At 40.2% G+C, this 25,106-nt stretch overlaps 1 protein-coding gene across 3 annotated transcripts in view; it reads left to right on the plus strand.

Moving 5' to 3' along the window:
- DLC1 (DLC1 Rho GTPase activating protein) overlaps positions 1–25,106 on the plus strand; it is a 334,862-nt gene that overhangs the window by 120,219 nt on the left and 189,537 nt on the right. For all 3 annotated transcript variants that reach the window (XM_087874937.1, XM_087874936.1, XM_034411399.3), the window contains exon 5: positions 10,388–10,421. In XM_087874937.1, the coding sequence (XP_087731063.1) occupies positions 10,388–10,421 (34 nt within the window). The remainder of the gene's footprint in view (positions 1–10,387; positions 10,422–25,106) is intronic.

Raw genomic sequence — 25,106 nt, forward strand, 5'->3', positions numbered from 1 at the left:
TTTCTGACCCTTAGCAGCTTGAGATTCTCATGGACAGGGATGGGCAACTATGGCTCCTTTACCTGTGGACCTCAACTCCCAGAATTCCTGAGGAGGCTGGCTCAGGAATTTTAGGAGTTGAAGTCCACAGGTCATAAAGGGGCCATAGTTTCCCACCTGTGACCATGGGAGTCTGTGGAATGGAGTAAATAACAAAATGAGTGCTATGGCATTGTGATCCAAGCTCTGTTCCTGTGATGCATGCATTCTGAAGCTGCATACATGCACAAAAGGAACAGTAGATATGTCATAACCTTTGTTTTTGTCATTCTAATAAAAATAATAATAAAAGTATAATCCCTGTTTCCAAATAATCGCATGTTTAGCCGTGTAGTCACAGGCATAACTCAAAGTATTAATTTAAATTTTGGGAGTTCTAAACTATCAGACCTATAGTTCTTTGGAAGAAGGCTTCTACCTTTCTCTGTTATTGCTTAAGATTACTTGGAAAGGGCTTTGTTTTGGTCTCTAAGAGGTGCTGTCAGTGGCATCATATATTCCAGCTGTACTTGGGCATCCTTTTTCTGAAGGCTTCTGCTGCAACTTAATAGTTCTGTTGCAAATATAGTTCTATTGTTCATCTTTCTATTTTAAGGTTGTCTTTTGTGCTCCGTACTTTTGTTTTACAATGTGTTTTGTTCTTGTTTTTATTATCATGTTTTGTCAGTTTTATTTAGCGTTTGAGTATAGAAAGCCACTTAATGGTCCTGTTTTACAAGCAGCTAAATAGGGAACTGTCTTTCCTCTACAACTAAGACTACGTCTTTGGATGAGACTTCGTAAACTACTCCTTAGCAGGCAAAGCTTTTATTTAGCACAATAATGATGTCTTGCCATAAAGCCTGGGCCTGCATACTTTCTGCCTGTCACATAAACAGTTCAAAGCCCTGGAAAGGTGGCTTTAATTAGGCTAAATGTTTTAGTTAATTAAAATGTTAGATTTAGTCAAGAATTAACTAAAGCTTTAGATGGTTAATTAAATACCCTTTTAAAAATCCTGAGGTTATACAGCTGGTTGATCTTCAAAGATACACAGTTAGCTTTGTTTTTGCTGTTAGGAATTCTCTGTGGAGGAAGGAAAATCTATAAATCTACAGGGTGAAACCCCTGGCCCACAGATCATCTCTGAGGTATATCTCTGGCTATTGAATCTTAGCCTCTCTACTGACAATTGTGGGTGACCTCTGAAAGCAAAGCTTACAAAGAAAATGTTCAGAAAGAAAAGAAGATTGAGGACATCAGCAGTGAGAATGCAAAAACAAGACTCTCTGGGATCATTTCGTTCCTATGGAAATCTAACCAGGAAATGGTGGGGTGCGGGAGGCAATCTTGGATGGGTTTTTTGTTTTTAACTTTGACCTCCCCCTGGAATTCCAGTAGCAACAATCACAATGAAGATGACAGTATGGTGCCTCTGACAAATGGGATGAATCTGTGAGAAGATGGGATCTTTTTGTGAGGATCCTCTGTTAGTTGAAGTATTTTGTTTGTTTGTTTGTTTGTTTTATTTGTCAGACATGTATAAGGTAACAGATATAAGTATAAACATGATTATGCATACAGGAAATGGATACGGATAAATGGGAACATTAGGATAGGGACGGTAGGCAAGTTGGTGTGCTTATGCACGCCCCTTACAGACCTCTTAGGAATGGGGTGAGGTCAACAGTAGATAGTCTAAGGTTAAAGTTTTGGGGGTTTGGGGAAGAGACCACAGAGTCAGGTAGTGCATTCCAGGCATTGATCACTCTGTTGCTGAAGTCGTATTTTCTGCAATCGAGTTTGGAGCGGTTTACCTTAAATTTGTATCTATTGTGTGCTTGTGTATTGTTGTGGTTGAAGCTGAAGTAGTCATTGGCAGGTAGGACGTTGTAGCAGATAATTGTGTGTACTATGCTTAGGTCAGACCGAAGGTGGCGTAGTTCTAAGTTGTCTACGGCCAAAGTTTCAAGCCTGGTGGCATAAGGTATTCTGTTGTGAGCAGAGGAGTGGAGGACTCTTCTTGTGAAATATTTCTGGACTCACTCAATTGTATTCATATCCGATATGCAGTGCAGATGAGCTGTATTTGAGAATTGTTTCAGTTCTTCTCTGCTTTTATTGCTCTCATGTGGTCAGTGGGTCATGTGACCAGCTCGTCATACCATGTGACATGTCATATAACTGGTCATGTGTGAAGGTCACCAAGTGGAGAGATGGCCCATGCCATTGTCGGTTGGTCGCTCAATTGATACGGCTCCTTAGGTGTTCATATCATACCATATCAATATGGAATGTATGGATGTTGCAAATATTCCAGGATCTGGTCTATTTGCATGCTGGCTCAGGAATTCTGGGAGTTGAAGTCCACAAATCATAAAGGGGCCATTGTTTCCCACCTCTGTTCTAAAAGGTGGAGATTATCTTGGTTTCAGGAGAAGAGCAAAGGATTTTGACAGATTCAAATGCAAACTACCATTAAATGAAGATACCTTGGGAATTGTGTGGCTGTTCTACTTATTCTAAAAAGCATTTTTACCTGGGAATTCTGCATTTCTCCAGGATGAATTTCAAAACCGACTACTGTCTACGTTCAGCAATAGAGCAGAATATTTTCTGATTCAGCTGTGATACATCCACAATTACAACAACAAATTTTTCTCTTTGTAATGATGAAAATATGCAGAGCTATATGGTCTGTTTTCCCAGTGGTGGGAACTCTTGCTACACTCCACTTCCTGGCTGCTGGACTTCAGCTGGTGTAACATTCTGTGCATGGGTCCCTAGAGGAAAAAAATATCTTAATGGCTTCCCAGGTCCTCCTTCAAGGCAGCCACTTAATGTTTTGAAAAAAAAATTGAAATACATCCAGACAAGTGCATGCCATCCTGTTGATTCCAAGCTAAAAAGTTGGATTGATCCAAGCTGTTTTCACTCTTCGTGCATCCTTGTAGCTAATAGTCCATCATTCACGGAACACTCCAATATCCCAGCTGAAGGGACTTTTTTTATTATTAATTTTTTTTATTAACATACATAAATCATAATATATAATATATAACAATATACACAATACAAACAATCAACAAATGCTCCCCCACCCCTCGGGATCATTCCTGCTTCCAAAATCTTAAAGCTTCTTCTGGTGGTAGTATCCCCCTTCCTCCCGAAAACACATATTTATTTATTTTTATTTTTATTTCCAATTTATATACCGCCCTTCTCCCTGAGGACTCAGGGCGGTGTACAGCCAAAATTAAGAACATGAAATACAAATATTAAAAACAATTAAAATATATATAAATTTGGCCCAAAAATTAAAAATCACAAACCAATTAAAACATTTAAAAATTTCTTCTTATATGTTAGGAACTGTTTCCAGATTCCATTGAATTCATTTACTTTCATTATGACCCTCCTTACTTTAATATTACAAGTCAGTTTATCATTTATGGCAATATCCCATACTTCCTTATACCATTCTTCCAAACAATAATCACCTCATGTCTTCCAGTTCCTAGAAATCATTAACCTTGCTGCAGTCAACAAATTTGTTATCAAGTCTTTAGTCTCTTTTTTACACTTTATATCTTCCAATAGTGATAGTTTCATTGGGAAATTTGGAGTAAATATAAAGGGAGGCTGCTTCTGAAGAACTCTCCATTATCACCGGTAGTAATCTTGGAAAAGTTCCCAGGGAATTTGAAGAATAAAGTGAATAAAAAGAGAAAAATAAAATGAAACTAAGGGAATGGTTAGGAGGAATGAGGACACGTGGGGAATTGGAAGAGGTTCTAGGAGGAAAACGGTTGTCTTGGTTAAATTACAGCCAAGTGGAACAATGGACTAAAAACTGGATAAGAGAAAATGGAGAGTGTAGAGAGTTAACAAGGTTCGAGGAATTAATTGAAAAAAATGAAAGTGTAAAGGAAGAAAATAAAGGGATAAAAGGCTTAATGAGTGGAATTTATAAAATATTGTTGGAGGAAGAGGAGAGGGAAAATTCAGGAAAGATGGTATGGGAAACTGATTTGAAGATACAAATAGGGCAACAGAGTTGGGAAAGAATTTGGCAACAAAGAGTGTTGAGAAATATGCCAGTAAGAATAAAAGAGAATTATTATAAAACGGTATGGAGGTGGTACTTAACTCCGGTTAGATTAAGCAATATGAATCAGAACTATTCAGATAACTGTTGGAGAGGTTGTGGGGAAAAAGGAACGTATTTACATATGTGGTGGGATTGTAAATTTGTGCAAAAATTGTGGAAGATGGTGTTTAAGGAGATTGAAGAAATTGTAGGAATAAAGGTAGAAGAGGCACCAAAGGTAGCTGAAGGGACTTTAAGTGAAATAAAAAAGTTATTTTCTCTTCCTTTCCAGTAAAAGCTCAGCGAGTTTCCAAAGGCTAGGCTGCTGATTTAGGGTTTATTTTTCAAGCTACTGCTGCATAAATTTGGTTTATGAGCGCATATATACTAGCAATTCAAAAACTTGCAAGAAGTTTTTTAAAATGGAAGGATATCTCAGTGACTTCAAAAACTCTGCCCATATTTATTTGCATACCACTAGACAAATGTGTACAATATGCTTTGGTAAATTAGAGATATAAAAGTAACATTAGTGTCCCTTGAGCTTAATTTGCACAGCAACAGCATAGAGAAAGATCCAGTCAAAACTGGTTATACAAAACTCAGATAGGGATCTTGATTATGTTATCAATATATCAGTGGTGAAATCCAAATTTTTTTACTACCGGTTCTATGGGCATGGTCTGGCTTGGTGGGCGTGGCAGGGGAAGAATACTGCAAAATCTCCACTCCCACCCTACTCCAGGTAAATTATACTGCAAAATCCCCATTCCCTCCCCACTCCTGGGGGGAGGATATTGCAAAATCTCCATTCCTACCCCACTCTGGGACCAGCCAGAGGTGGTATTTGCCGGTTCTCCGAAGTACTCAAAGTTTCCATTACCGGTTCTCTGAACTGCTCAAAATTTCCACTACCAGTTCTCCAGAATCTGTCAGAACCTGCTGGATTTTATCCCTGCTACAGTATATACTAACAGAATAGCAGAACAGAATAACAAAGTTGAAAAGGACCTTAGAGATCTTCTAGTCCAGGGGTCTGCAACCTTAAACACTCAAAGAGCCATTTGGACCCCTTTCCCACAGAAAAGAAAACACCAGGAGCCACAAAACCTGGGTGGGCGTGGCCAACTCGATGTCACTCACTTCCACCAGTCACATGACCCCCCCCAGCCATGCCTACCCAGCCGATCATTAGGGCAGAGAACCAGTTATTAAAAAACACCGGGATCCACAAAATCCTTTTGACATCTCTCTCTCTCCCCCCTCCCTCCCTCCCTCCCTCCCTCTCTCCCTGTATCTCTCGATGTGTCTCTTTCTCCCCCTCTCTCTGTATCTCTCTGTCTCTGCCCTGGCTGCTTCTCCATCCCCCGCCATCGCCCTTACCTTCTCAGGCCAGGGGAGGAGTGATTGGAAGGGGAGGGCAAGGGGCAGAGCCAGCCAGTGGTGGGCTCACTTGACAGGGAGCCACAGCTGAGGGCACAAAGAGCCACATGCGGCTCCAGAGCCACAGGTTGCTGACCCCTGTTCTAGTCCAACCCCTGCTCCCGCAGGAGTCCCTATATCTATGATGGTGAACCTATGGCATGCCACCAGAGGTGGCACTCAGAGCCCTCTCTGCCCCGGTTTCAGCAGTCAGTGCCGAAAAGGTTAACCATCACTGTCCTATATAATTCCAGACAAGCGGCTGTCCAGTCTCTTCTTAAAACCTCCAGTTGATGGAGCATCCACAACTTCTAAAGGCAAGCTGTTCCACTGGTTAACTGTTCTCACTGTTAGGAAGTTTATCCATAGTTCTTAGTTGCTTCTCTCCTTGATTAGTTTCCATCCATTATTTCTTGTCCTGCCCTCAGGTGCTTTGGAGAATAGCTTGACTCCCTCTTCTTTGTGGCAACCCCTGAGATATTGGAATGCTACTGTCCAAATTGCCCATTCCTTTGAATGTGTTCTTTTTTGTTAAAGTATTAGGTGACCTTATATTGTGATCAGAGGTGGGTTTCAGCAGGTTCCCACCAGTTCTGGAGAACCGGTGGGTGGAAATTTTGGGTAGTTCGGGGAACCGGTAGTAAAAATTCTGACTGGCCCCACCCCCATCTATTCTCTGCCTCCCAAGTCCCAGCTGATCGGGAGGAAATGGGGATTTTGCAGTAACCTTCCCCTGGATTGGGGAGGGAATAGAGATTTTATAGTATCCTTCCCTTGGAGTGGGGTGGGAATGGAGATTTTACAGTATCCTTCCCCTGCCACGTCCATCAAGCCACGCCCACCAAACCATGCCACGCCCACCAAGCCACACCCACAGAACCGGTAGTAAAAAAAATTGAAACCCACCACTGATTGTGATCCTTGACTCAAAAAAACTGTATCTCTGTTAAATGATTATTACACAGGCAAATTATTATTTTTAAACTGTAGGCAGCTTTATTAGTTGTAGTATGGTAGTGAATTTTATTAGAAAACAAAGTGTGCGAGAATGACATAACTAGTAATTTAATTTTATTTTTCTAATCACACACTATGACAATATGAAACAGGAAAAAACTGAAAGTGTATTTATTGTTCAATCATATGGAAGGTATTAGAATTGTTCTTTTGTTTCATCATGTTTAAGGAGTTAGGAATAATCTGAAGCTGTATTAGATCCATCTGGCTGTTCAGGAAAATCCCACTTAATTGCTCTTTTGCCAAAAAGGTTATATCACTTCCTGGGAATGCAATTAATATAAAACATATGGAAAGCACTGGAGAAGGTCCACAGTGAATTCAAAGATTTTTTTTTTTTTTAGATGTAGCCATTTTTCATAAGTAACAGTAAGGCATGCTATCCTACAGGGTTGAGAATTAACAAAGTATGTCAGTGTTCCACCTTAAATCATATGGAGCAGTGGTGGGTTTCAAAAATTTTTACTACCGGTTCTGTGGGTGTGGCTTGGTGGGCATGGCAGGGGAAGGATACTATAAAATCTCCATTCCCACCCCACTCCAGGGGAAGGATACTGCAAAATCCCCATTTCCTCCCCATCAGCTGGGACTTGGGAGGCAGAGAATAGATGGGGGTGGGGCCAGTCAGAATTTTTACTATCGGTTCTCCAAACTACTCAAAATTTCCGCTACCGGTTCTCCAGAACTGGTCAGAACCTGCTGAAACCCACCTCTAGTATGGAGCTTGTCAGCATTTTTTTTACAACCTCTTCAGCTGAAGAGGTTGTAGAAAAAATGGTTTTAAAAGGGAAAAAAAAAGTTGGCCATGCCCACTCAGTCATATTACTCCACCACCACCAAGCCATGCCCACAGAACCGGTAGTAACAAATTTTGCATTTCACCACTGGATTCAAGTATTTTATCTCTCCAAATGCTCCTTGGAGAAGCAGACCTTGGCGATAGTATTTCTGACTCCAGAAAGCATCTTTCTTCAATAATTCTGCCGAAATTTCAGAAGTTGGCTGGAACTACTGGCAAATATATAGACAGTTGATCAAGATGATGTGGTCAGAGTCCTGTTCGGCTGTTTGGTTTTTAATGCAAGTAATAGTTTCCAGGTGATATTTCCACATGAGCTATGAAACAGGAGAGGAATATGCTACTGAAATGCAATGTGACAGTCTGGGGGTTCTAACACTGCTGATAATAATAGAATACGGCGCACATATTTTTGTATATTTGATAAGTAATATTGGTTGCTTCAGGGGTGAAATGCTCCCGGTTCGGACTGGATCGCCCGATCTGGTAGCGATGGAGGCGGGTGGTTCGGAGAACCGGTAGCAAAAATCCCTGCACACACACACACACACACACACCATGCCCAGCTGAGCTGCACAATCATCAGAGGCTTTTTTTTTTTTACTTTTAAAAGCATTTTTTCTACAACCTCTTCAGCCAAAAAATGCTTTTAAAAGTAAAAAAAAAAAGCCTCTGATGATCGCGCGGTTCAGCTGGGATCGTCAAAGGCTTTTAAAAGAAAAAAAACCCCTTTTTTTCTTTTAAATGCCTCTGACGATCCAAGCTGAGTTGCCTGATCGGCAGAGACTTTTTTTCTTTTAAATGCCTCTGACGATCCAAGCTGAATTGCCTGATCGGCAGAGACTTTTTTTCTTTTAAATGCCTCTGACGATCCAAGCTGAGTTGCCTGATCGGCAGAGACTTTTTTTCTTTTAAATGCCTCTAACGATCAGGCAACTCAGCTGAGTCGCCTGATCATCAGAAGCATTTAAAAGTTAAAAAAAAATTGGCCACGCCCACTCAGTCACATTACCCCACACACACACCAAGCCACGCCCACAGAACCGGTAGTAACAAATTTTAGATTTCACCACTGATCTGAAGAGCAGTGTTTTCCAATTTCTGTTGCATAGTGATGCTGTGTGGCCCAGCTGCTACACTTCATTTTCTTCTTGGCACTCTATTTTTTAAGCAAGTGGATTCTGAAATTCCTCTTCCACTTCAAGTAATAGGAATATTGCAAAACCATGGTTGTTTTCTTTTCTATCCAGAGAGATGAATAGACAGGTGTCGATTATAATGGGAGCTTGTACAAGAGCTATATTGATGGAAACCACATGGTCTTAAAGATCCATGCATGGAAGGAGAGTAAGTGGTCCTTGCTTTCCAAGCATTGGGGAGTGGGTTAAAGATATGGCAGTTCACCAATGCAATCCTAAATTGCATTAACAGAGGGATACAATCAAGATCAAGTGAGGTAATAATACCACTCTATAAAGCCTTAGTAAGACCATGCCTAGAATGCTGCATCCAGTTTTGGTCACCACACTATAAAAAAGATGTTGAGACTCTAGAAATAGTGCAGAGAAGAGCAATCAGGATGATTAGGGGACTAGAGGCTAAAACATATGATGAATGGTTGCAGGACCTGGGCATGGCTAGTTTAGTGAAGAGAAGGTCCAGAGGAGGCATGATAGCAGTGTTCCAATATTTGAGGACTGCTACAGAAAGGAGGGGGTCAAGCTATTGTCCAAAGCACCTGAAGGTCAGACAAGAAATAATAGATGGAAACTGAACAAGGAGAGATTCAACCTGGAAATAAGGAGGAATTTTCTGGCAGTGGGAGCAATGGAACAGAAGTTGCCTTCAGAAATTGTGGAAGCTTCATCACTGGAAGCTTTCAAGAAGAGACTGGACAGCCATTTGTCAGAAATGGTGTAGGGTCTCCTGCTTGGGTGGAGGGATGTCCTCTTCCAACTCTGTTAACCTGTTAACCAGTCAAGATATGTTAATTGATAGTGTGCATTTGCCAAATCTGAAAAACATATTAAAATGCAATTCCAGTTTTTTATACTGGCTTTTTTAGCCCTTTTCAGTAGAGGAGAAAGAGCTTAGAGCTGTTATGCAAAAGAGCCCTAAGCTTCTTCTTTTGACTTTCCATTCTCCCATTATGTTGACTACAGTCCTCCTAATTCCCTGTAGAATTGACTTATGGGAGATATGTAATACAGCTGGAAGGTCCGTAGAATAGGGATACCAGTCAAAGCTATTGAGAGGTAAATAGCAGCAAATGTCAAGTAAGTAGAGAACAAATGTCAAAATATCAGAAGCTGCAGAGGAAGCAAATTTTCAACTTTAAAAACAACATGGCAATTAAACATAATTTAGAATCAGAATCTAAGGATGAATCTAAAGATAGTTCCAGGGGTGGGCTACTGGGGGTTCGCAGGGGTTCGGGAGAACCACTAGCTAAGATTCTGTGCAGTTCGGAGAACCACCAAATCCCATTCCTGGCTGGCCCCGCCCCGCCCCTCCCAGGAGTCCCCAAGTGGCCCGTTTTGGATGCAGATAAGTGCAGGGTACATGCGTTTCCGGCCTCCAGAGGGCCTCTGGAGCCTGGGGAGGCCGTTTTTGCCCTCCTGGAGGCTCAAAAAAAGCCTCTTCAGCCCAGGGAGGGCAAAAACACGCCCCCCCCATGGTGGTGCAGGAGGCTGACTAGGCCACGCCCACCATGGCCATGCCCACCCAGCAACCGGGCAGAGAACCCCCTGCTAAAATTTTTGAAGTCCACCCCTGGATAGTTCCTAAAATGTGTGCTTTACCAGTGCCTATAAATGTTTTAACCTTTTCATTCTTAAATTTGATGTTATGCTCTTAGTTCAAGATGGATTACTTATCTGCTGGGTTCTAGGAAATTATGTGCACTTAACTGCAAAAAGATCTCATTGTTATCTCATTGTCATGTAGAATCTTAGAAACAATAGGAAACGTTTATTAAAAAAGTGTTAAAAAAGGAGGTACAAAATTATGAAAATATAACAATGTTATTTTATTTTTTCCAGGCTGTGCCAATTATTACAGAAAAGGTGAAAGCTGGTGAGTGGATAAAGGCATACTTCTTTTGCTCTTCTTCAACTGATTTTGTGCAATATTACTTTAAATATCCCTAAAGAAACGAGCAGGCTTGAACTTCAATTTCAGCAGAAGGTGCAAATTATGAAATTAACAAATATTAAGTGCTTGCTGCTAATAATCTGTGTTTTCACTCCGCTGCAGAAAACAGCTTTACCACCACATTGGTGGTAAAGCTTTTCACAAAAGTTGAAAGATCAGTCCTGTTAAAAAAGCTAAATTTGGCCTGAAGCGATATGGCCAATGATCAGTCAGAAAGAGGAAATCTGATATAATAGGCTGGGATCTTGTTTTCTTAACCCTCAGTAACAAAGAAATTGTCTGAAATTGTCTCAGTAATCCAGAATTGTCTTCTGGATCATTTTATTGTTAGTACTTTTGTCTAGAAAGTATGTAATAGCAATTTGGAACCTATATGCAGATCGCTAAATGGCTTTTGATGGATCATCAGGCATTCTGCACATAGTTGGAAATTACACTTTAAAGCTTCTTCATTATTGCAAAATTCTCTCTTTCACTAAGAACTTAGTGTAACTTTATTATGATGGGTGGCTTTTTAAATATATATATATAACATTTTTCCGAGTTCAAATCAATTATGATTTGGCTACTTCAATAAAGGGTTGATTGTGCTCAATAAAGGGTTGAAGAAGGAATAGAACTACATTTTTTTGTTCTAGACCCTTAAATGCAGAGGTGTTATTCAGCTGGTTCGGACTGGTTCACGCGAACCTGTAGCTCCGACAATCAGTTGGCCCTGCCTACCAGTGTGCCTACCGTCCCTGTCCTACTGTCCCCATTTCGTATCTATTTCCTGTATTCATTATCATGTTTATACTTATATCTGTTATCTTATACATGCTTGACAAATAAATAAATAAATAAAATTTAAAAATAAATTAGGACCACCAGATTTGGGCTACAAAATCCAGGAAATAGGAGACACTTGCAATTTAAATTTCGTGTGTGTGTGTGTGTGTGTGTGTGAAAGAGAGAGAGAAAGAAAGAAAGTGGGAGAGAAAGAGATGGAGAGAAAGAAAGAGACAGAGAAAGAGAGAGAAGGAAATGGGGAAAAGAGGGAGAGAGAGAGGAGAGAGAGAGAGAAAGAGAGAGGGAAAGAGAAGGGGAAGAGGGGAAGAGAGCAGAGAGAGGGGGGAGAGAGAAAGAAAGAGACAGAAAGAGAGGGGGAAAGAGAGGGGGAAAGAGAGAGACAGAAAGAAAGAGACAGAAAGAGACAGAGAAAGAGAGAGAAAGAGAGGGAGGAGAGAGAGAGAAAGAGAGAGAGAAAGAGGGACAAGAAATAATGTGGGGGATCTTGTTTGCTGCTATCTACTGTAATGGCTACTGGGTTATTCTACATAGTTTTTTTTAATCGCTTTAATATACAGAGCTGAAAAGGAGATAATTCCAAGGAAGTCAATGTTAAATTTCATAAAGCATGAAGCCTTGTTTTCAAACACATTGCCAAATGTTGACTACACACAAAATGTTATTGATTTCTTTTTTATTTAAATTTATTTAATTTCACTTAAATAAAATTATTCCATTGATCCAATTGGTAAATGAAAAATAAACATATGTTAGTTATCTAAGATTATACATTTGAAGTGCACGATGTTTTCAAAAACTAATCTTCCTTGTTCTTATTCCCATGCCGGATGAATCCACGATTCTTCATTTGGGGGGGGTCTATAATTAATATTATAAACAGAAGTTTATCACAGAATCAATTTCTTAGGTTTTAAGACATAATGACATCCTTCATCATTAGGCTGTCGGGATTCCATTGATTTCAGGTCACTTAGCTTCAGTGAACTCTACACATAATACTTTTGCTCTTCAAACCATCAATACAATTTAATTTCTTCATAAAATGGAATTTTATCTCTACTAGAATCTGCCTTTAAAAGTGATTTTCTTTCCCCAATGGCCACTCAATATTTCATATTAGTCTTTAGTCAGCTCTGAAATCAATAAGCCAGTTGCGAACCGGTAGTAAAGGTAAGTAGAACTCAGCCCTGATGTGCAGTGCTCTATAGCATCGTTTTGAGGGTAGGAGTTGAAACAATTTATGTCCAGGATGTGAGGGGTCTGTAGATATTTTCACAGCCCTCTTTTTGACTCATGCAGTATACAGGTCCTCAATGGAAGGCAGGTTGGCAGCCATTGTTTTTTCTGCAGTTCTAATTATCCTCTGAAGTGTCTGTCTTGTTGGGTTGCAGAACCAAACCAGACAGTTATGGAGATGCAGATGACAGACTCAATAATTCCATACAATATGACTTCCACAACTGGAGTGACCATTGCAAAACAGCCATTTTATCATTTAAAGACAACCTTCTCATTACCTTCATTTTTTTGATAGACAAAAAGTCTTATTTTCAAATAAAGTACTGCAGTGTTCCCCTTATTTACTCTCCTCACTCTGCCCATTCAAACTGTTTTCTATGAATACCTACAGGGCTTTTGTGATGACGTCCTCCGAAATAAAAATCATGCTTTCTGATTTCCCAAGCTTCCATTTAATTTTGTAATTAAACAAAACACGGGTTTTTTTTCATAAAGTTATAGGGAGTTGAATCTTTGCTGATATCAAGGAAAATTTCTGTTAGCAAAATGATAGCTGCTATGTACCTGACATAAATGAAACTTATGAATAGAATAGAATAGAATAGAATAGAATAGAATAGAATAGAATAGAATAGAATAGAATAGAATAGAATTCTTTATTGGCCAAGTGTGGAGCCTGGATAGCTCAGCAGACTAAGCACTGTAATTTAACACCAGCTGTCTGCAATTAAAGTAAGTTCGAATCACACCAGGCTCAAGGTTGACTCAGCCTTCCATCCTTTCTAAGGTAGGTAAATTGAGGACCCCGTTTGTGGGGGCAATAAGCTGACTTTGTATAAAAATATACAAAAGTATGAAGGCTATTGCTTAACGCACTGTAAACCGCCCTGAGTCTCCGGAGAAGGGCGGCATATAAATCAAATTTAAAAAAAAAAGTGTGATTGGACACACAAGGAATTTGTCTTTGGTGCATATTATTACGGATAATATAGATCCTTTGCAGAATCAAGAGCTAGCATATAGACATCGTGACTATATTTATATAAGGTCAGGGCCTGGATTAGGAGGTCTAGTCATTAAGGCTAAAAACCAGGGGTTTGGGAGTTCTAGTCCTCCCTTACGCATGAAAGCTGGCTGGGTAACTTTGGGCCAGTAATTCTCTCTCAGCCCAACTCATTTTGCAGAGGAGATGTTGTGGGGGAAATAAGAGGAGAAAGAAATATTAGATATGTTTTTCCCCTTGAGTTTTTTTTTATAAAAATAATAAAGGCAGGATTTAAAAACAAAATTTAACACTTTGACTTAGCGAAGCATAATTCTGCTTTTCTTTGGTATGTTAATTCTTGTAGATGGCTGGTGTCTAGAAAAATCTTAGATGGAATGCAACTTTAAGTAATGTGGTAACACTTAAAAGGATTTTCTGTTCCTTGGTATACGCATGAGACTCAAAGCATACATACCTTTTCTTTTTTTAAAAAAATGTGAGTCTATCCTCCTCACTTTGTTAAAGTAGAGATGATCAGGGAATACATGAAGGTGGAGTAAGTACTTGTCTTACAATCACACAAGAGTCTCTTCATTAGAAGCTTTTAAATATAGGGACAAACCAGTGGTGGGATTCAAATTTTATTATTACCGGTTCTGTGGGCGTGGCTTGGATGTGGCATGGCTTGGTGGGCGTGGCAGGAGAAGGATACTGTAAAATCTCCATTCCCACCCCACTCCAGGGGAAGGTTATTGCAAAATTCCCATTTCTTCCCAATCAGCTGGGACTTGGGAGGCAGAGAATAGATGGGGGCGGGGCCAGACAGAGGTGATATTTACCGGTTCTCCAAACTATTCAAAATTTCCGCTACCGGTTCGCTAGAGCTGGTCAGAACCTGCTGAATACCACCTCAATGTACCAAATTATATTTATTGAATGATTTGTATAGTCAGAGGCCTTCCAATATCTGATAACTCTGAACAGTTTACAATTTAAAAAGTAAAAATAATTAGGGTAGATGGGGTAGGGTAGGATAGAGTATGGTAAAGGGAAGGGGAGAAGAAAGGAGTTTGTAATGCTAGGAAAGGTGGAAGGAAAGAAAAGAAGAGGGCAACTTGTAGCAAGGTGGATGGATTCAGTTTCAGTGGCAATAGGTACATCAGTGAAAAACCTGAAGGACGAAGTCAGGGACAAATCACCGTGTATAAAATCCATCTATGCAATTGCTAAGAGTCAATACTGAACTGATGATGCACAATCAAGAAAGGAATTTCTTTGTTTATGAGATTTATAATAATGGGAACTAAATAAAATAGCCAAATCTCAGGGCAGCCTTTTATGGCAAGAAATGAATACTCAAAGCAAGTTATTAAAAGCTCAAAAAAATAGCTATATCTAGAACTGTTTTATCCAAGATTATGTTCATTTGAGGGTGTGCTTGCTAGTGGGTTTCATCCAGTGGTGGAAATCAATTTTTTTTTACTATTGGTTCTGTGGGTGTGGCTTGGTGGGCATGGCAGGGGAAGAATACTGCAAAATCCCCATTCCCTCCCCACTCTTGGGGGAAGGATATTGCAAAATCTCCATTCCCACCCCACTCTGGGGCCAGCCAGAAGTGATATTTGCTGGTTCTCCGAACTACTCAAAATTTCCACTACCGGTTCTCCAGAACCTGCTGAATTTCATCCCTGGTTTTTCCTGCCTGGTTTTGACTTAAAGGTGATAACAGTAGCAGGGACAGAGAGTGGAATCCAGTGGAATCATCATTCCAATTTCTTTAGTGTCCCAGAAATACACTTTGCCAGATGCATTGTAGGAAATTTACAGTAGCTGGTGGTGCTAATTCCAATGGTTGAAAACCTATAAAAGGGAAAGAAATTATTGGAATGAGGAACATGCTTATTTTTATAAATGTTGTTATGCTATAAAAAAAGTAAGAAGTCAATTACTATTAGATTTAAAAATCTGTGGGAATAGTTTCTCCGCTAAATTAAAAATTACAGTTTATGCAAGCCAAGTTGGATGACTTGATTCTAAGAAATTGAATTCAACATCTGGAAAATCTCATATTACATCTGTGTTTGAATATATTTTTTTTGGTGGTTGTTGTTGCTTTCTCCATCAGTTCCAATCATTCTTTTACCTTTATCCTGTTTTCTTAACAGAAAAAAAAAACATTTTGTTGCTGAGATACACTCATCTAATGCAACTAAATATAGCAGAATCATTTCATTTCCTGGGATTCTGTTACTTACTCTCCTTGCTGATATTTAAATCCATTCAGGGAGATATGCTGCTTCCTTCCTTCCCTTTCCAGAAATAGAAGAGCATATTTCAAGATCTCACAATGCAAAATGAAATAAATTAAATTAATGTATACTGATTGACCGTTAGATAATAAGAGCAAATATTCTTACACCTTGATAAATAACAGTCATTTGGCCATGTAGTTTTCAGATTGTGTTCTGCCCCAGCTACGGACCCCAAAGAACGCAGCACACACAAAGTCTGTACAAACCTTAGTTTACTAAATTAAATCAGTTTTTTTTCCCAAACAAAGGCTGTTAATTAACTTTCTTAACAGCCTACATGAATCCAAAGAATAAATAATCTTAATCTTACTATGGTTGGCAGAAAGCCCATTTGCAGAGAACTAAGATCAAGGCACGAAGGAGAGTGAACGAAGTTGTTCCCTGCAAATTGCTTCAGTCGGCATTCCTCCTTAAATAGGCTAAGGGAGTGGCCAATTAGTCCCAAGCCTTACTCTCGAGGAGACCTCCTCCTAAGGAGCCACTCTTGCCTTTTGGCAGTTCTGCGCACCCTTGTATCAAGAAGAGGCTCCTCCTCTTCATCCTCTCCACTTAAGGGAGCTTCTGGTTCTGAAGGCTCTGGCTGAATCCCCACCTCTGGCACCACATCTTCGTGTGGGGACTCCTGGGAGGGGAGGGGCGGGACCAGTCAGGAGTGGGATTTGGGGGTTCTCTGAACTGCACAGAATCTTAGGTAGAGGTTCTCCCGAACCCCTGAGAACCTCCAGCAGCCCACCCCTGGATTGAGAGAGTTAAAACTCACAGATTATGGAACTGTTCTATTTATGAATGGTTTTAACACTTGAAATGTCTACTTGATAAAATTATTTTTGCGAGAATATACAATGTAGTTGTCTCAAACTACAAAATCATGTATCTCATACATGGTTTTATGGGACTGGATTAGGGGACTAAAACATATGAAGAACGGTTGCAAGAACTGGGTATGTCTAGTTTGATGAAAAGAAGGACTAGGGGAGACATGATAGCAATGTTCCGATATCTCAGGGACTGCCACAAAGAAGAGGGAGTCAAGCTATTCTCCAAAGCACCTGAGGGTAGGACAAGAAGCAATGGGTGGAAACTAGTCAAGGAGAGAAGCAACCTAGAACTAAGGAGAAATTTCATGACAGTTAGAACAATTAATCAGTGGAACAACTTGCCTCCAGAAGTTGTGAATGCTCAAACACTGGAAATTTTAAAGAAGATGTTGGACAACCATTTGTCTGAAATGTTATAAGGTCTCCTACCTGAGCAGAGAGTTGTCCTAGAAGACTTCCAAGGTCCCTTCCAACTCTGTTATTCTATTCTATATTCAGGAATACTTAAAATAATACCAAACCAGAATTTGTAACTTCTTATTCTCTAAACAAGAAATCTCTTCTGCTTTTTTTTTCTTTGTTTTGTTTTATCAGAACTAAATGATGGTTTTGTTTTGACTTGAGAGAGACCCAGGTGGTCATCTCACCTGGATTGTACTGTACAGCTTCTATTTTTCCTTCTATTGTGCATTTAATAAAGGAAAAGGAAACACAGCACTCATCCAAAACACCAGCTGAGCCAATCCATTGCTCAGCAGTTGCAGAAAAATGCATAGAGCATGGCTGCAGTCAATGTTTGAAGATGTCTTAATGTAATCTCCAGAAGGGTTTCAGTTTCTGGATGAATTTCAAAGACTTAAAATTGATGCATGAAGCATGCTGATTAGATGAAATTCATAAACCACCAATCTCATCTAAGTTGTGTTGGTCTTTCAGAAACTGTCTGGATCAGCACTAGATATTTCAGATGATTTATTCAATTTTAGCACAATTCATTATTTGAATTAACGATTCAAACTAGCTTAGATGAATCTTGGCTACGAAGGCTAGAGCGATGTAGCTGTACATCACAAATATCATCACATACATAAATGAACTGTTTAACATAGCTGTTCTGACCTAGGCTTCCTGAGTCATTAAAACACACGAGTAGTCCCAAAAACCTCTTTTATTGCAACAGCTGTGAATTCTGTTCATTCACAGATGAGTCCCAATTAGTTATAAAGAGTCCTTCGGGAGAAGTCCTTCGGGATAATCACCCACCTTTATCTCCCTTGACAGGCTGCCAAAAACCTAATTGGCAAAGCCACACGGAGTCCAGAATCAAACAGAGCTTCAGGCTTTAAGCTGAGCCGAATGAACAAACGTTGCTTCCTGCAAAGGCCCACATGCCTTTGCTCCTCTTTTAAGTCTTATGGGAGGGGCCAATCATCTCTCAGCCTTATTCCCGAGTCATCCCTTTTGTTTTAGCTGTTCTTGCCTTCTGGCAGCTCTGCGCATGCGCGCACTGGGAACAGGCTTCTCCTGTTCATCTGCCTCGCTGAGGTCTGACTCTGGAGGCTCCAGAGCAGCAGTTTGGTCCGGTTCAGCCAAGCCAGTAGCGGTGACGATATGACGTTACCGAACCAGTTCTCCCCCCCCCCCACCCTCCCACCCCCCACCCACCCATGTTATTCTTACCTTTTATTTGGTCCCACCCCCAATCTATTGCTGCCTCCTGAGTCCCAGCTGATGACTAGAGGGAAAAAACTGTTTAAACTCTTGCCCTGGGGCTTCAAAGGGCCGTCCTACAGCTGATCAGTGTTAAAAGCAAACAAATGAGTCGGGTCGTAAGTGCGAGGACTAGTCGTAAGTGCGAGGACCTTCCAGAAATGACTCTGACCAGCTAGCCACGCCCACCTAGTCACATGACCTCCAAGCCACACCCACAAAATAAGCCACACCCACAGAACCAGTAGTAAAAAAATTTAGAACCCACCCCTGCTCCAGAGGCAGCATGTACCTCCCAGATGGCCCTTTCTCTGCCTCCGACGCAGAGCCCTCGTCTGAGCCCTCCCCAGACTCCAGGACTGGCCCATGGTCCTCCCCAGCCTCCTCACGGTCCGACTCTGCTGCCAGCTCCGCAGGCTGTTGGCAGACCACAACACTAGCTGGTATTTTTTGTTCTTATGCATGGTTGTTTGAATGAAGTACCGTATTTTTCTGGGCGCAGATTCCAGCTTCTTTACATTGTTAACCTTTTCTAGTCCTTTAAAAGATGTTATTATACAGGTTGTCCTTGACTTACGACCACAGTTGAGACCAAAATTTCTGTTGGTAAGTGAAACATTTGTTAAGTGAGTTTTGTCCCATTTCATGACCTTTCTGGCCACAGTTGTTAAGTGAATCCCTGCAGTTATTAAATTAGTAACACGGTTGTTAAGTGAATCTGGCTTCCCCATAGATTTTGCTTGTCAGAAGTTTGCAAAAGAGGATCACATGACCCTGGGACACTGTAACTGTCCTAAATATGAACCAGCTGTCAAGTATCTGAATTTTGATCATATGGCCAATGGGATGCTGCAATGGTCATAAGCAGTGGTGAAATCCAATTTTTTTTACTACTGGTTCTGTGGGCGTGGCTTGGTGGGCATGGTGTGGCTTAGTGGGCATAGCAGGGGAAGGATACTGCAAAATCCCCATTCCCATCCCACTCTGGGCCAGTCAGAGGTAGTATTTGCTGGTTCTCCAAACTACTCAAAATTTCCGCTACCGGTTCTCCAGAGCCTGTCAGAACCTGCTGGATTTCACCCCTGGTCGTAAGTATGAAACATAGCCATAAGTCCTTTTTTCAGTGCTGTAGTAACTTCAAACGGTCACTAAATGAATTATTGTAAGTCTAGGATTAGGAAACAGGTCCTTCAAAGTAAGACACTTCTTAGAGATGGATGTTACCAAAATATCTAGGGACACTTATCATTTATCCTTTCCTTGCAATTTCATTAGCTGTCATGTGGTTAAGCTGGATGTATATTTATTTATTTATTTATTTATTTATTTATTTATTTATTTATTTATTTATTTATTTATTTATTATATTTCTATACCGCCTTTCTCCCGTAGGACTCAAGGCGGTGTACAGTCAAGAATAATATAGACACACAAACATCATAAAATTGCTAATTAAAATTATTACTTAGTTTGGTCAATTAAATAAAACCCAGAATTAGATCACATTTAAAAAATCATTCACATGTTCATATGTTTAGCCCCGCCTGTTGGAACATCAGGGTCTTGAGGGCACGGCGGAAAGCACGGAGATCAGGGATATTCCGTATTTCCGGGGGCAGTTCATTCCAAAGGGTTGGAGCCCTCACAGAGAAGGCCCTCCCCCTGGGAGTCGCCAGTCAACATAATTTGACTGATGGTACCCTGAGTAGTCCCTCCCTGTGAGAACGAACTGGTCAGTGGGAGGCTATTGGTGGCAAAAGACGGTCTCGTAGGTACCCAGGTCCTAAGCCATGGAGCGCTTTAAAGGTGATAAATAACACCTTGAATCGTATATTTAACTGTTTCATTTTTTATTTTTATTTTTTGGTACCTGTACACAATTAATTCTGACCTCATTTTTCAGACACCTAGTTGTAAGCATTCTGTCATCTTTCATATATTCATTTTGCACATGGTAAGATACACAACATATTAGCAGAAATTTATCTTCCTGCTCAATAAACAGCTGAATACTATCTTGGATTAGATTGCAAAGTCTGTACATAGTGATGTACTCGTGGTTTTTCAAGCTGCTGCAAATTTCTAAATACACTGAGGGAAAGACCTTAGCTATACTCTTTCTCTATGATTGTCAGCAGTTAGCAGTCACAGAGGGTGAAGCGATGAAGTCAATTCAGATTAAATAAGTGGCAGTGGTGGATTTCAAATTTTTTTACTACCGGTTCTGTGGGTGTGGCTTGGTGGGTGTGGCATGGCTTGGTGGGCGTGGCTTGGTGGGCATGGCAGGGGAAGGATACTGCAAAATCTCCATTTCTTCCCGATCAGCTGGGACTTAGGAGGCAGAGAATCGATGGGGGCAGGGCCAATCAGAACGTTTACTACCAGTTCTCCAAACTACTCAAAATTTCCCCTACCGGTTCTCCAGAACTGGTCAGAACCTGCTGAAACCCACCTCTGATAAGTGGGATCATTTTTTATTTATTCCATTATCAGGGAAGGGTTTCATTGCAGCTTTGCACATTATAAAATGAGAAAAACTGCTGTTAATATTCAGCTGTAAAAAAAAAAATTGGCCAAGCCACTGAAAACCTTTTTTTAAAATACTGTAAAAAAGGCTCATGTGGCCATGCTGCACTGATTTAGTTGACTTCAATCCACTATGTATATAGTAATAAAGAGTTCTACAATGTGTAAAACACTTGTACAGTAAAATAAATATAATTTGTGTAACAGGACAGCCAGTTGTTCTCCTTTATAGACTATGGCCTACTGATCTGCATCTCCAATGCCCTGGAACAAATTTAGGACATATGGGCATAAAACATTATAGGGAGGATATCTAAATAAATTTATCATTTTTTTTATCATTTTATTTGATTTCTATACCGCCCTACTCCCAAAGGACTCAGGGCGGTGAACAGGCACAGGATAAAACACATAGAATACAAAAATTTAAGAGCAGAAGTAAAATCAAATTAAATCAATTTAGCCCAAGACAAATTTAAAACCCCAGGTTAAGAACAAATTAAAATTTACATTAAAAAGAGAATGGGAGAGGTTAGGCCAGACCAGCCTGGTGAAATAAAAAGGTCTTGAGAGCGCGGCGGAAGGTGTGTAGATCCGGGATCCTCTGTATCTCCGGGGGGAGCTCATTCCAGATAGTAGGTGCCCCCACAGAGAAGGCTCTCCCACTGGGGGCCGCCAGCCAACATTGTTTGGCCGATGGCACCCGGAGGAGTCCCTCTCTGTGAGAGCATACCAGCCAGTGGAAGGTCGTTTGCGGCAGCAGGAGGTCCCGTAAATTTTGCAGAGAATGACATTGGATAGCTACTCATTGAACTCATTGAATTCAACTCAGTGTTCTAAGGTTAGAAGGCATATTCCTTTTCATTGACATTATGATGGGTCAAACTGTTGGTCAAACTATCAGATCATGGGTTATTGGGCACATCTAGAACAAGGTTTTTCATGGGACTTAATAAGTTCCCAGGACAAACTAAATGGGAAGGAAAAAAATACATGTATATAGTAAATAGAACTTTACTTTTGGTCAAATTTCTGGGGGAAATTAAGTAACACTTTCAGCAGCCTGGAAAAGTTTGAAAACTCCTATGCCACAAATCTGTCTTTTTATGCCTTAGACCAGGAGTTTGTCAAGTTTTTTAAAAAAGCTACCTATCACTTCGTTATTCCGTTTACATTTATGATACCATGTGAAATTATCCCTGCTTCTATTTTCCTAAAAATTCTATCTAAGCTAACTAAAGTTAATTGATATAAAGCTTTGTTAAAGCTCTTTTATGGCTAAACAAGAGTTTAAACTTGAAAAATCTTGCCACCTATAAAGATACAACATCCCGATGATTCCCAGAATGAAAAGGTGAGAAAAATAATATTCAGAATTAGATTAATGGAAGCAAAAGGTAAGGGATGCACGCACATGTGGGAGAATGGGGTGTATGCATGGGCCCGTGTGCGCATGCATGGGGGGAGGACGCATATGCGGGGCCCACACACAAATTGCATTTGGGGGTTCAGGCACACATGCACTTTGGGCACTTGGTCTGGAAAAGGTTAGACATCACTGCTATATAAGAATTATTAGGGTTAATGAACTTTTGTCCAATTCCTGAACTTCCTTTTCTATTCTGCTTTTTCTATTCCATTATTTTATTCGATTGTTTTCCTGCTCCCTGTTCCCAGGTATTCACTACAAAATATTTTTTCCCCCTCCAGAACATGGATTTACCTCTTGGGGTTTCTTTTCTCTCGACATTATTCCTATTCTTGGTCTCTTGTTAAATAATTTATTTATATTTTGTATTTCATGATACCACCCATCTCCCTCAAACTTAGACACTTCTTCTTCTTAGAGAGGGATATCCCAAAATATCTGGGAACACTTATCATTTATCTTCACCTTGCAACTCCATTAGCCGTCATGTGGTTAAGCTGGATGTATATTTAGCTGTTTCGGTATTTCTGGGTAAACCAATCTCATCTACCTTTCTATAATGTATGCTGTTATCCAAATCCTTTCTATCCTGCTTTGTAGTACTGAAGAGCCTCAAACTGTATGATGAGGTAGGAATCCATCTAAGCTTAGTAACTTGGTATTCTCTGGATATTGGGCTTAATGTTAGGGTTATATCTTTTAACTATCCTTGAATAAACTTTGGGATGTCTGTAAGGTAAAAAAATGATGATACAAAGGGATGTTTATGGTCAAGTAGGGTTAGGGTAAAAGACGCTGAGCTTGTTGATCAGAAGGTCGGTAGTTCAGCGGTTCGAATTCCTAGTGCCGCATAATGGAGTGAGCACCCGTTACTTGTCCCAGCTTCTGCCAACCTAGCAGTTCGAAATGATGTAAAAAATGCAAGTAGAAAAATAGGGATAACTTTGGTGGGAAGGTAACAGTGTTCCATGCAGCTTTGGCATTTAGTCATGCTGGCCACATGACCATGGAGTCATCTTTGGACAGCGCTGGCTTTTCGACTTAGAAACGGAAATGAGCACTGCCCCCTAGAGTCAGGAACGACTAGCACGCATGTGCAGGGAAACCTTTAGTTTTACCTTTTAGGAATCATACTGGCTGGGAAATTCTGGGAGTTGCAGTCCACACATCTCAAAGTTGCAAAATATTGCAATATGCAATTATAGTATGAAATAATATGTTTATCAAGAATCTTTACTTGATACTTACTTGGTAGCGCAATACTGGAAGAAGGATTCTTTGCCTACTATTGAAGAATGGACATTGAAAGTAGCGAATTTAGCGGAAAAGGGTGGGGGGAATATTGGGGGGGGAATTTTCTCTGTAAAACTTTTCAATAAAAAAAAGAATCTTTACTTGATTACCTCTGAATTTATTTATACTATCCTGTCATAAACGGAAGTACAACTTGAAAACTACTGTAACTTAGTACTATACCTGACAGAATAAGATTGAGAACTTTGCTTCTCTGGGCCGAACCTTTATTACTGAGAAGAATGCAAACAATGGTAAAGATGTGGAACTTGTCAAATTACAAGAGGTGGGATGTGGATTGTAAGGAATGGGAAGAATCCAGGGCAGAGTTTGCTTATATCATGATGTATTCTACAACTCCTCTACCACTGAGATGCAGTTTGTTGTAAAGCTTTCATCTTTCATGTTTAAATAATTGAATTTAATCTTTCATTTCTGTATAAATAACGTTTATGTTGACAGTCCTGAATACTGACAATTTCAATAAGTGACAATACTGAATATTGACAGACAAACACTGGGCCCTATCTAACAAAATGACATTCAACCTAGATAAAGGTAAGGTTTTCCACATAGGCAAGGAAAAACAGATGTATATGTCAGAGATGGTATTCACTTACCTTCACTACCCGTTTGCAAATGTGAGTGCATGTGCCTCCTCCACGTATGCACAGAGCCCTCTGCGCATGTGCAGAGGGTCAAAAACGGGACGTGATGACGTCCAGGTGAGTGGGTAGATCTTCTGCTGCCGGCACTACTGGATCATGCGATCCGGATAGAACCGGCTGAATTTCACCACTGGTACATGTACAGATTAGGTGAAAGTTGGCTCAATAGCAGTAATTGTGAGAGGGATCTTGGAGTGCACAATTTAAGCGCACAATCACTTAAATATGAGCCAGCAGTGTGCGGCAGCAGCCAAAAAAAGCCAAAGCAATCCTAGACTGCATTAATGGAGGAATAGAATCAATTCTAGATAGAAGTTCTAATATCTCTTTTCAAAGCTTTAGTAAGACCACACTTAGAATACTGCATCAAGTTTTGGTTGCCACAGTATAAAAAAAAGTTTTGAGACTCTGCAGAGAAGAGCAACAAGAATGATTAAGGGGCTGAGAGTTAAAACATATGAAAAATGGATACAGGAATTGGGTATCTCTAGTCTAATGAAAAGAAGGACCAGGGGAGACATGATAGCAGTATTCTAATATTTGAGGGGATCCTACAAAGATGAGGGGATCAAACTATTTCCCCAAACACTAGAAGGCAAGACAAGAAACAATGGATAGAAATTATCCAAGGAGAAAAGCAAGCTAGAATTAAGGAGAAATTTCCTAATGATGAGAGCAATCAACCAATGGAACAGCTTGCCTTCAGAAGTTGTGGGTGCTCCATCACTGGAGGCTTTCAAAAAGAGACTGAACAACCATTTATCTGAAATGGTTTAGGGCAGGGGTGGGCAATTGTGGCTCTTTTACAACCTGTGGACTTCAACTCCCAGAATTCTGT

This window comes from Pantherophis guttatus, chromosome 8 (genome assembly GCF_059756535.1).
Source record: "Pantherophis guttatus breed Tessera chromosome 8, ASM5975653v1, whole genome shotgun sequence".
Taxonomy (NCBI): Eukaryota; Metazoa; Chordata; class Lepidosauria; order Squamata; family Colubridae; genus Pantherophis; species Pantherophis guttatus.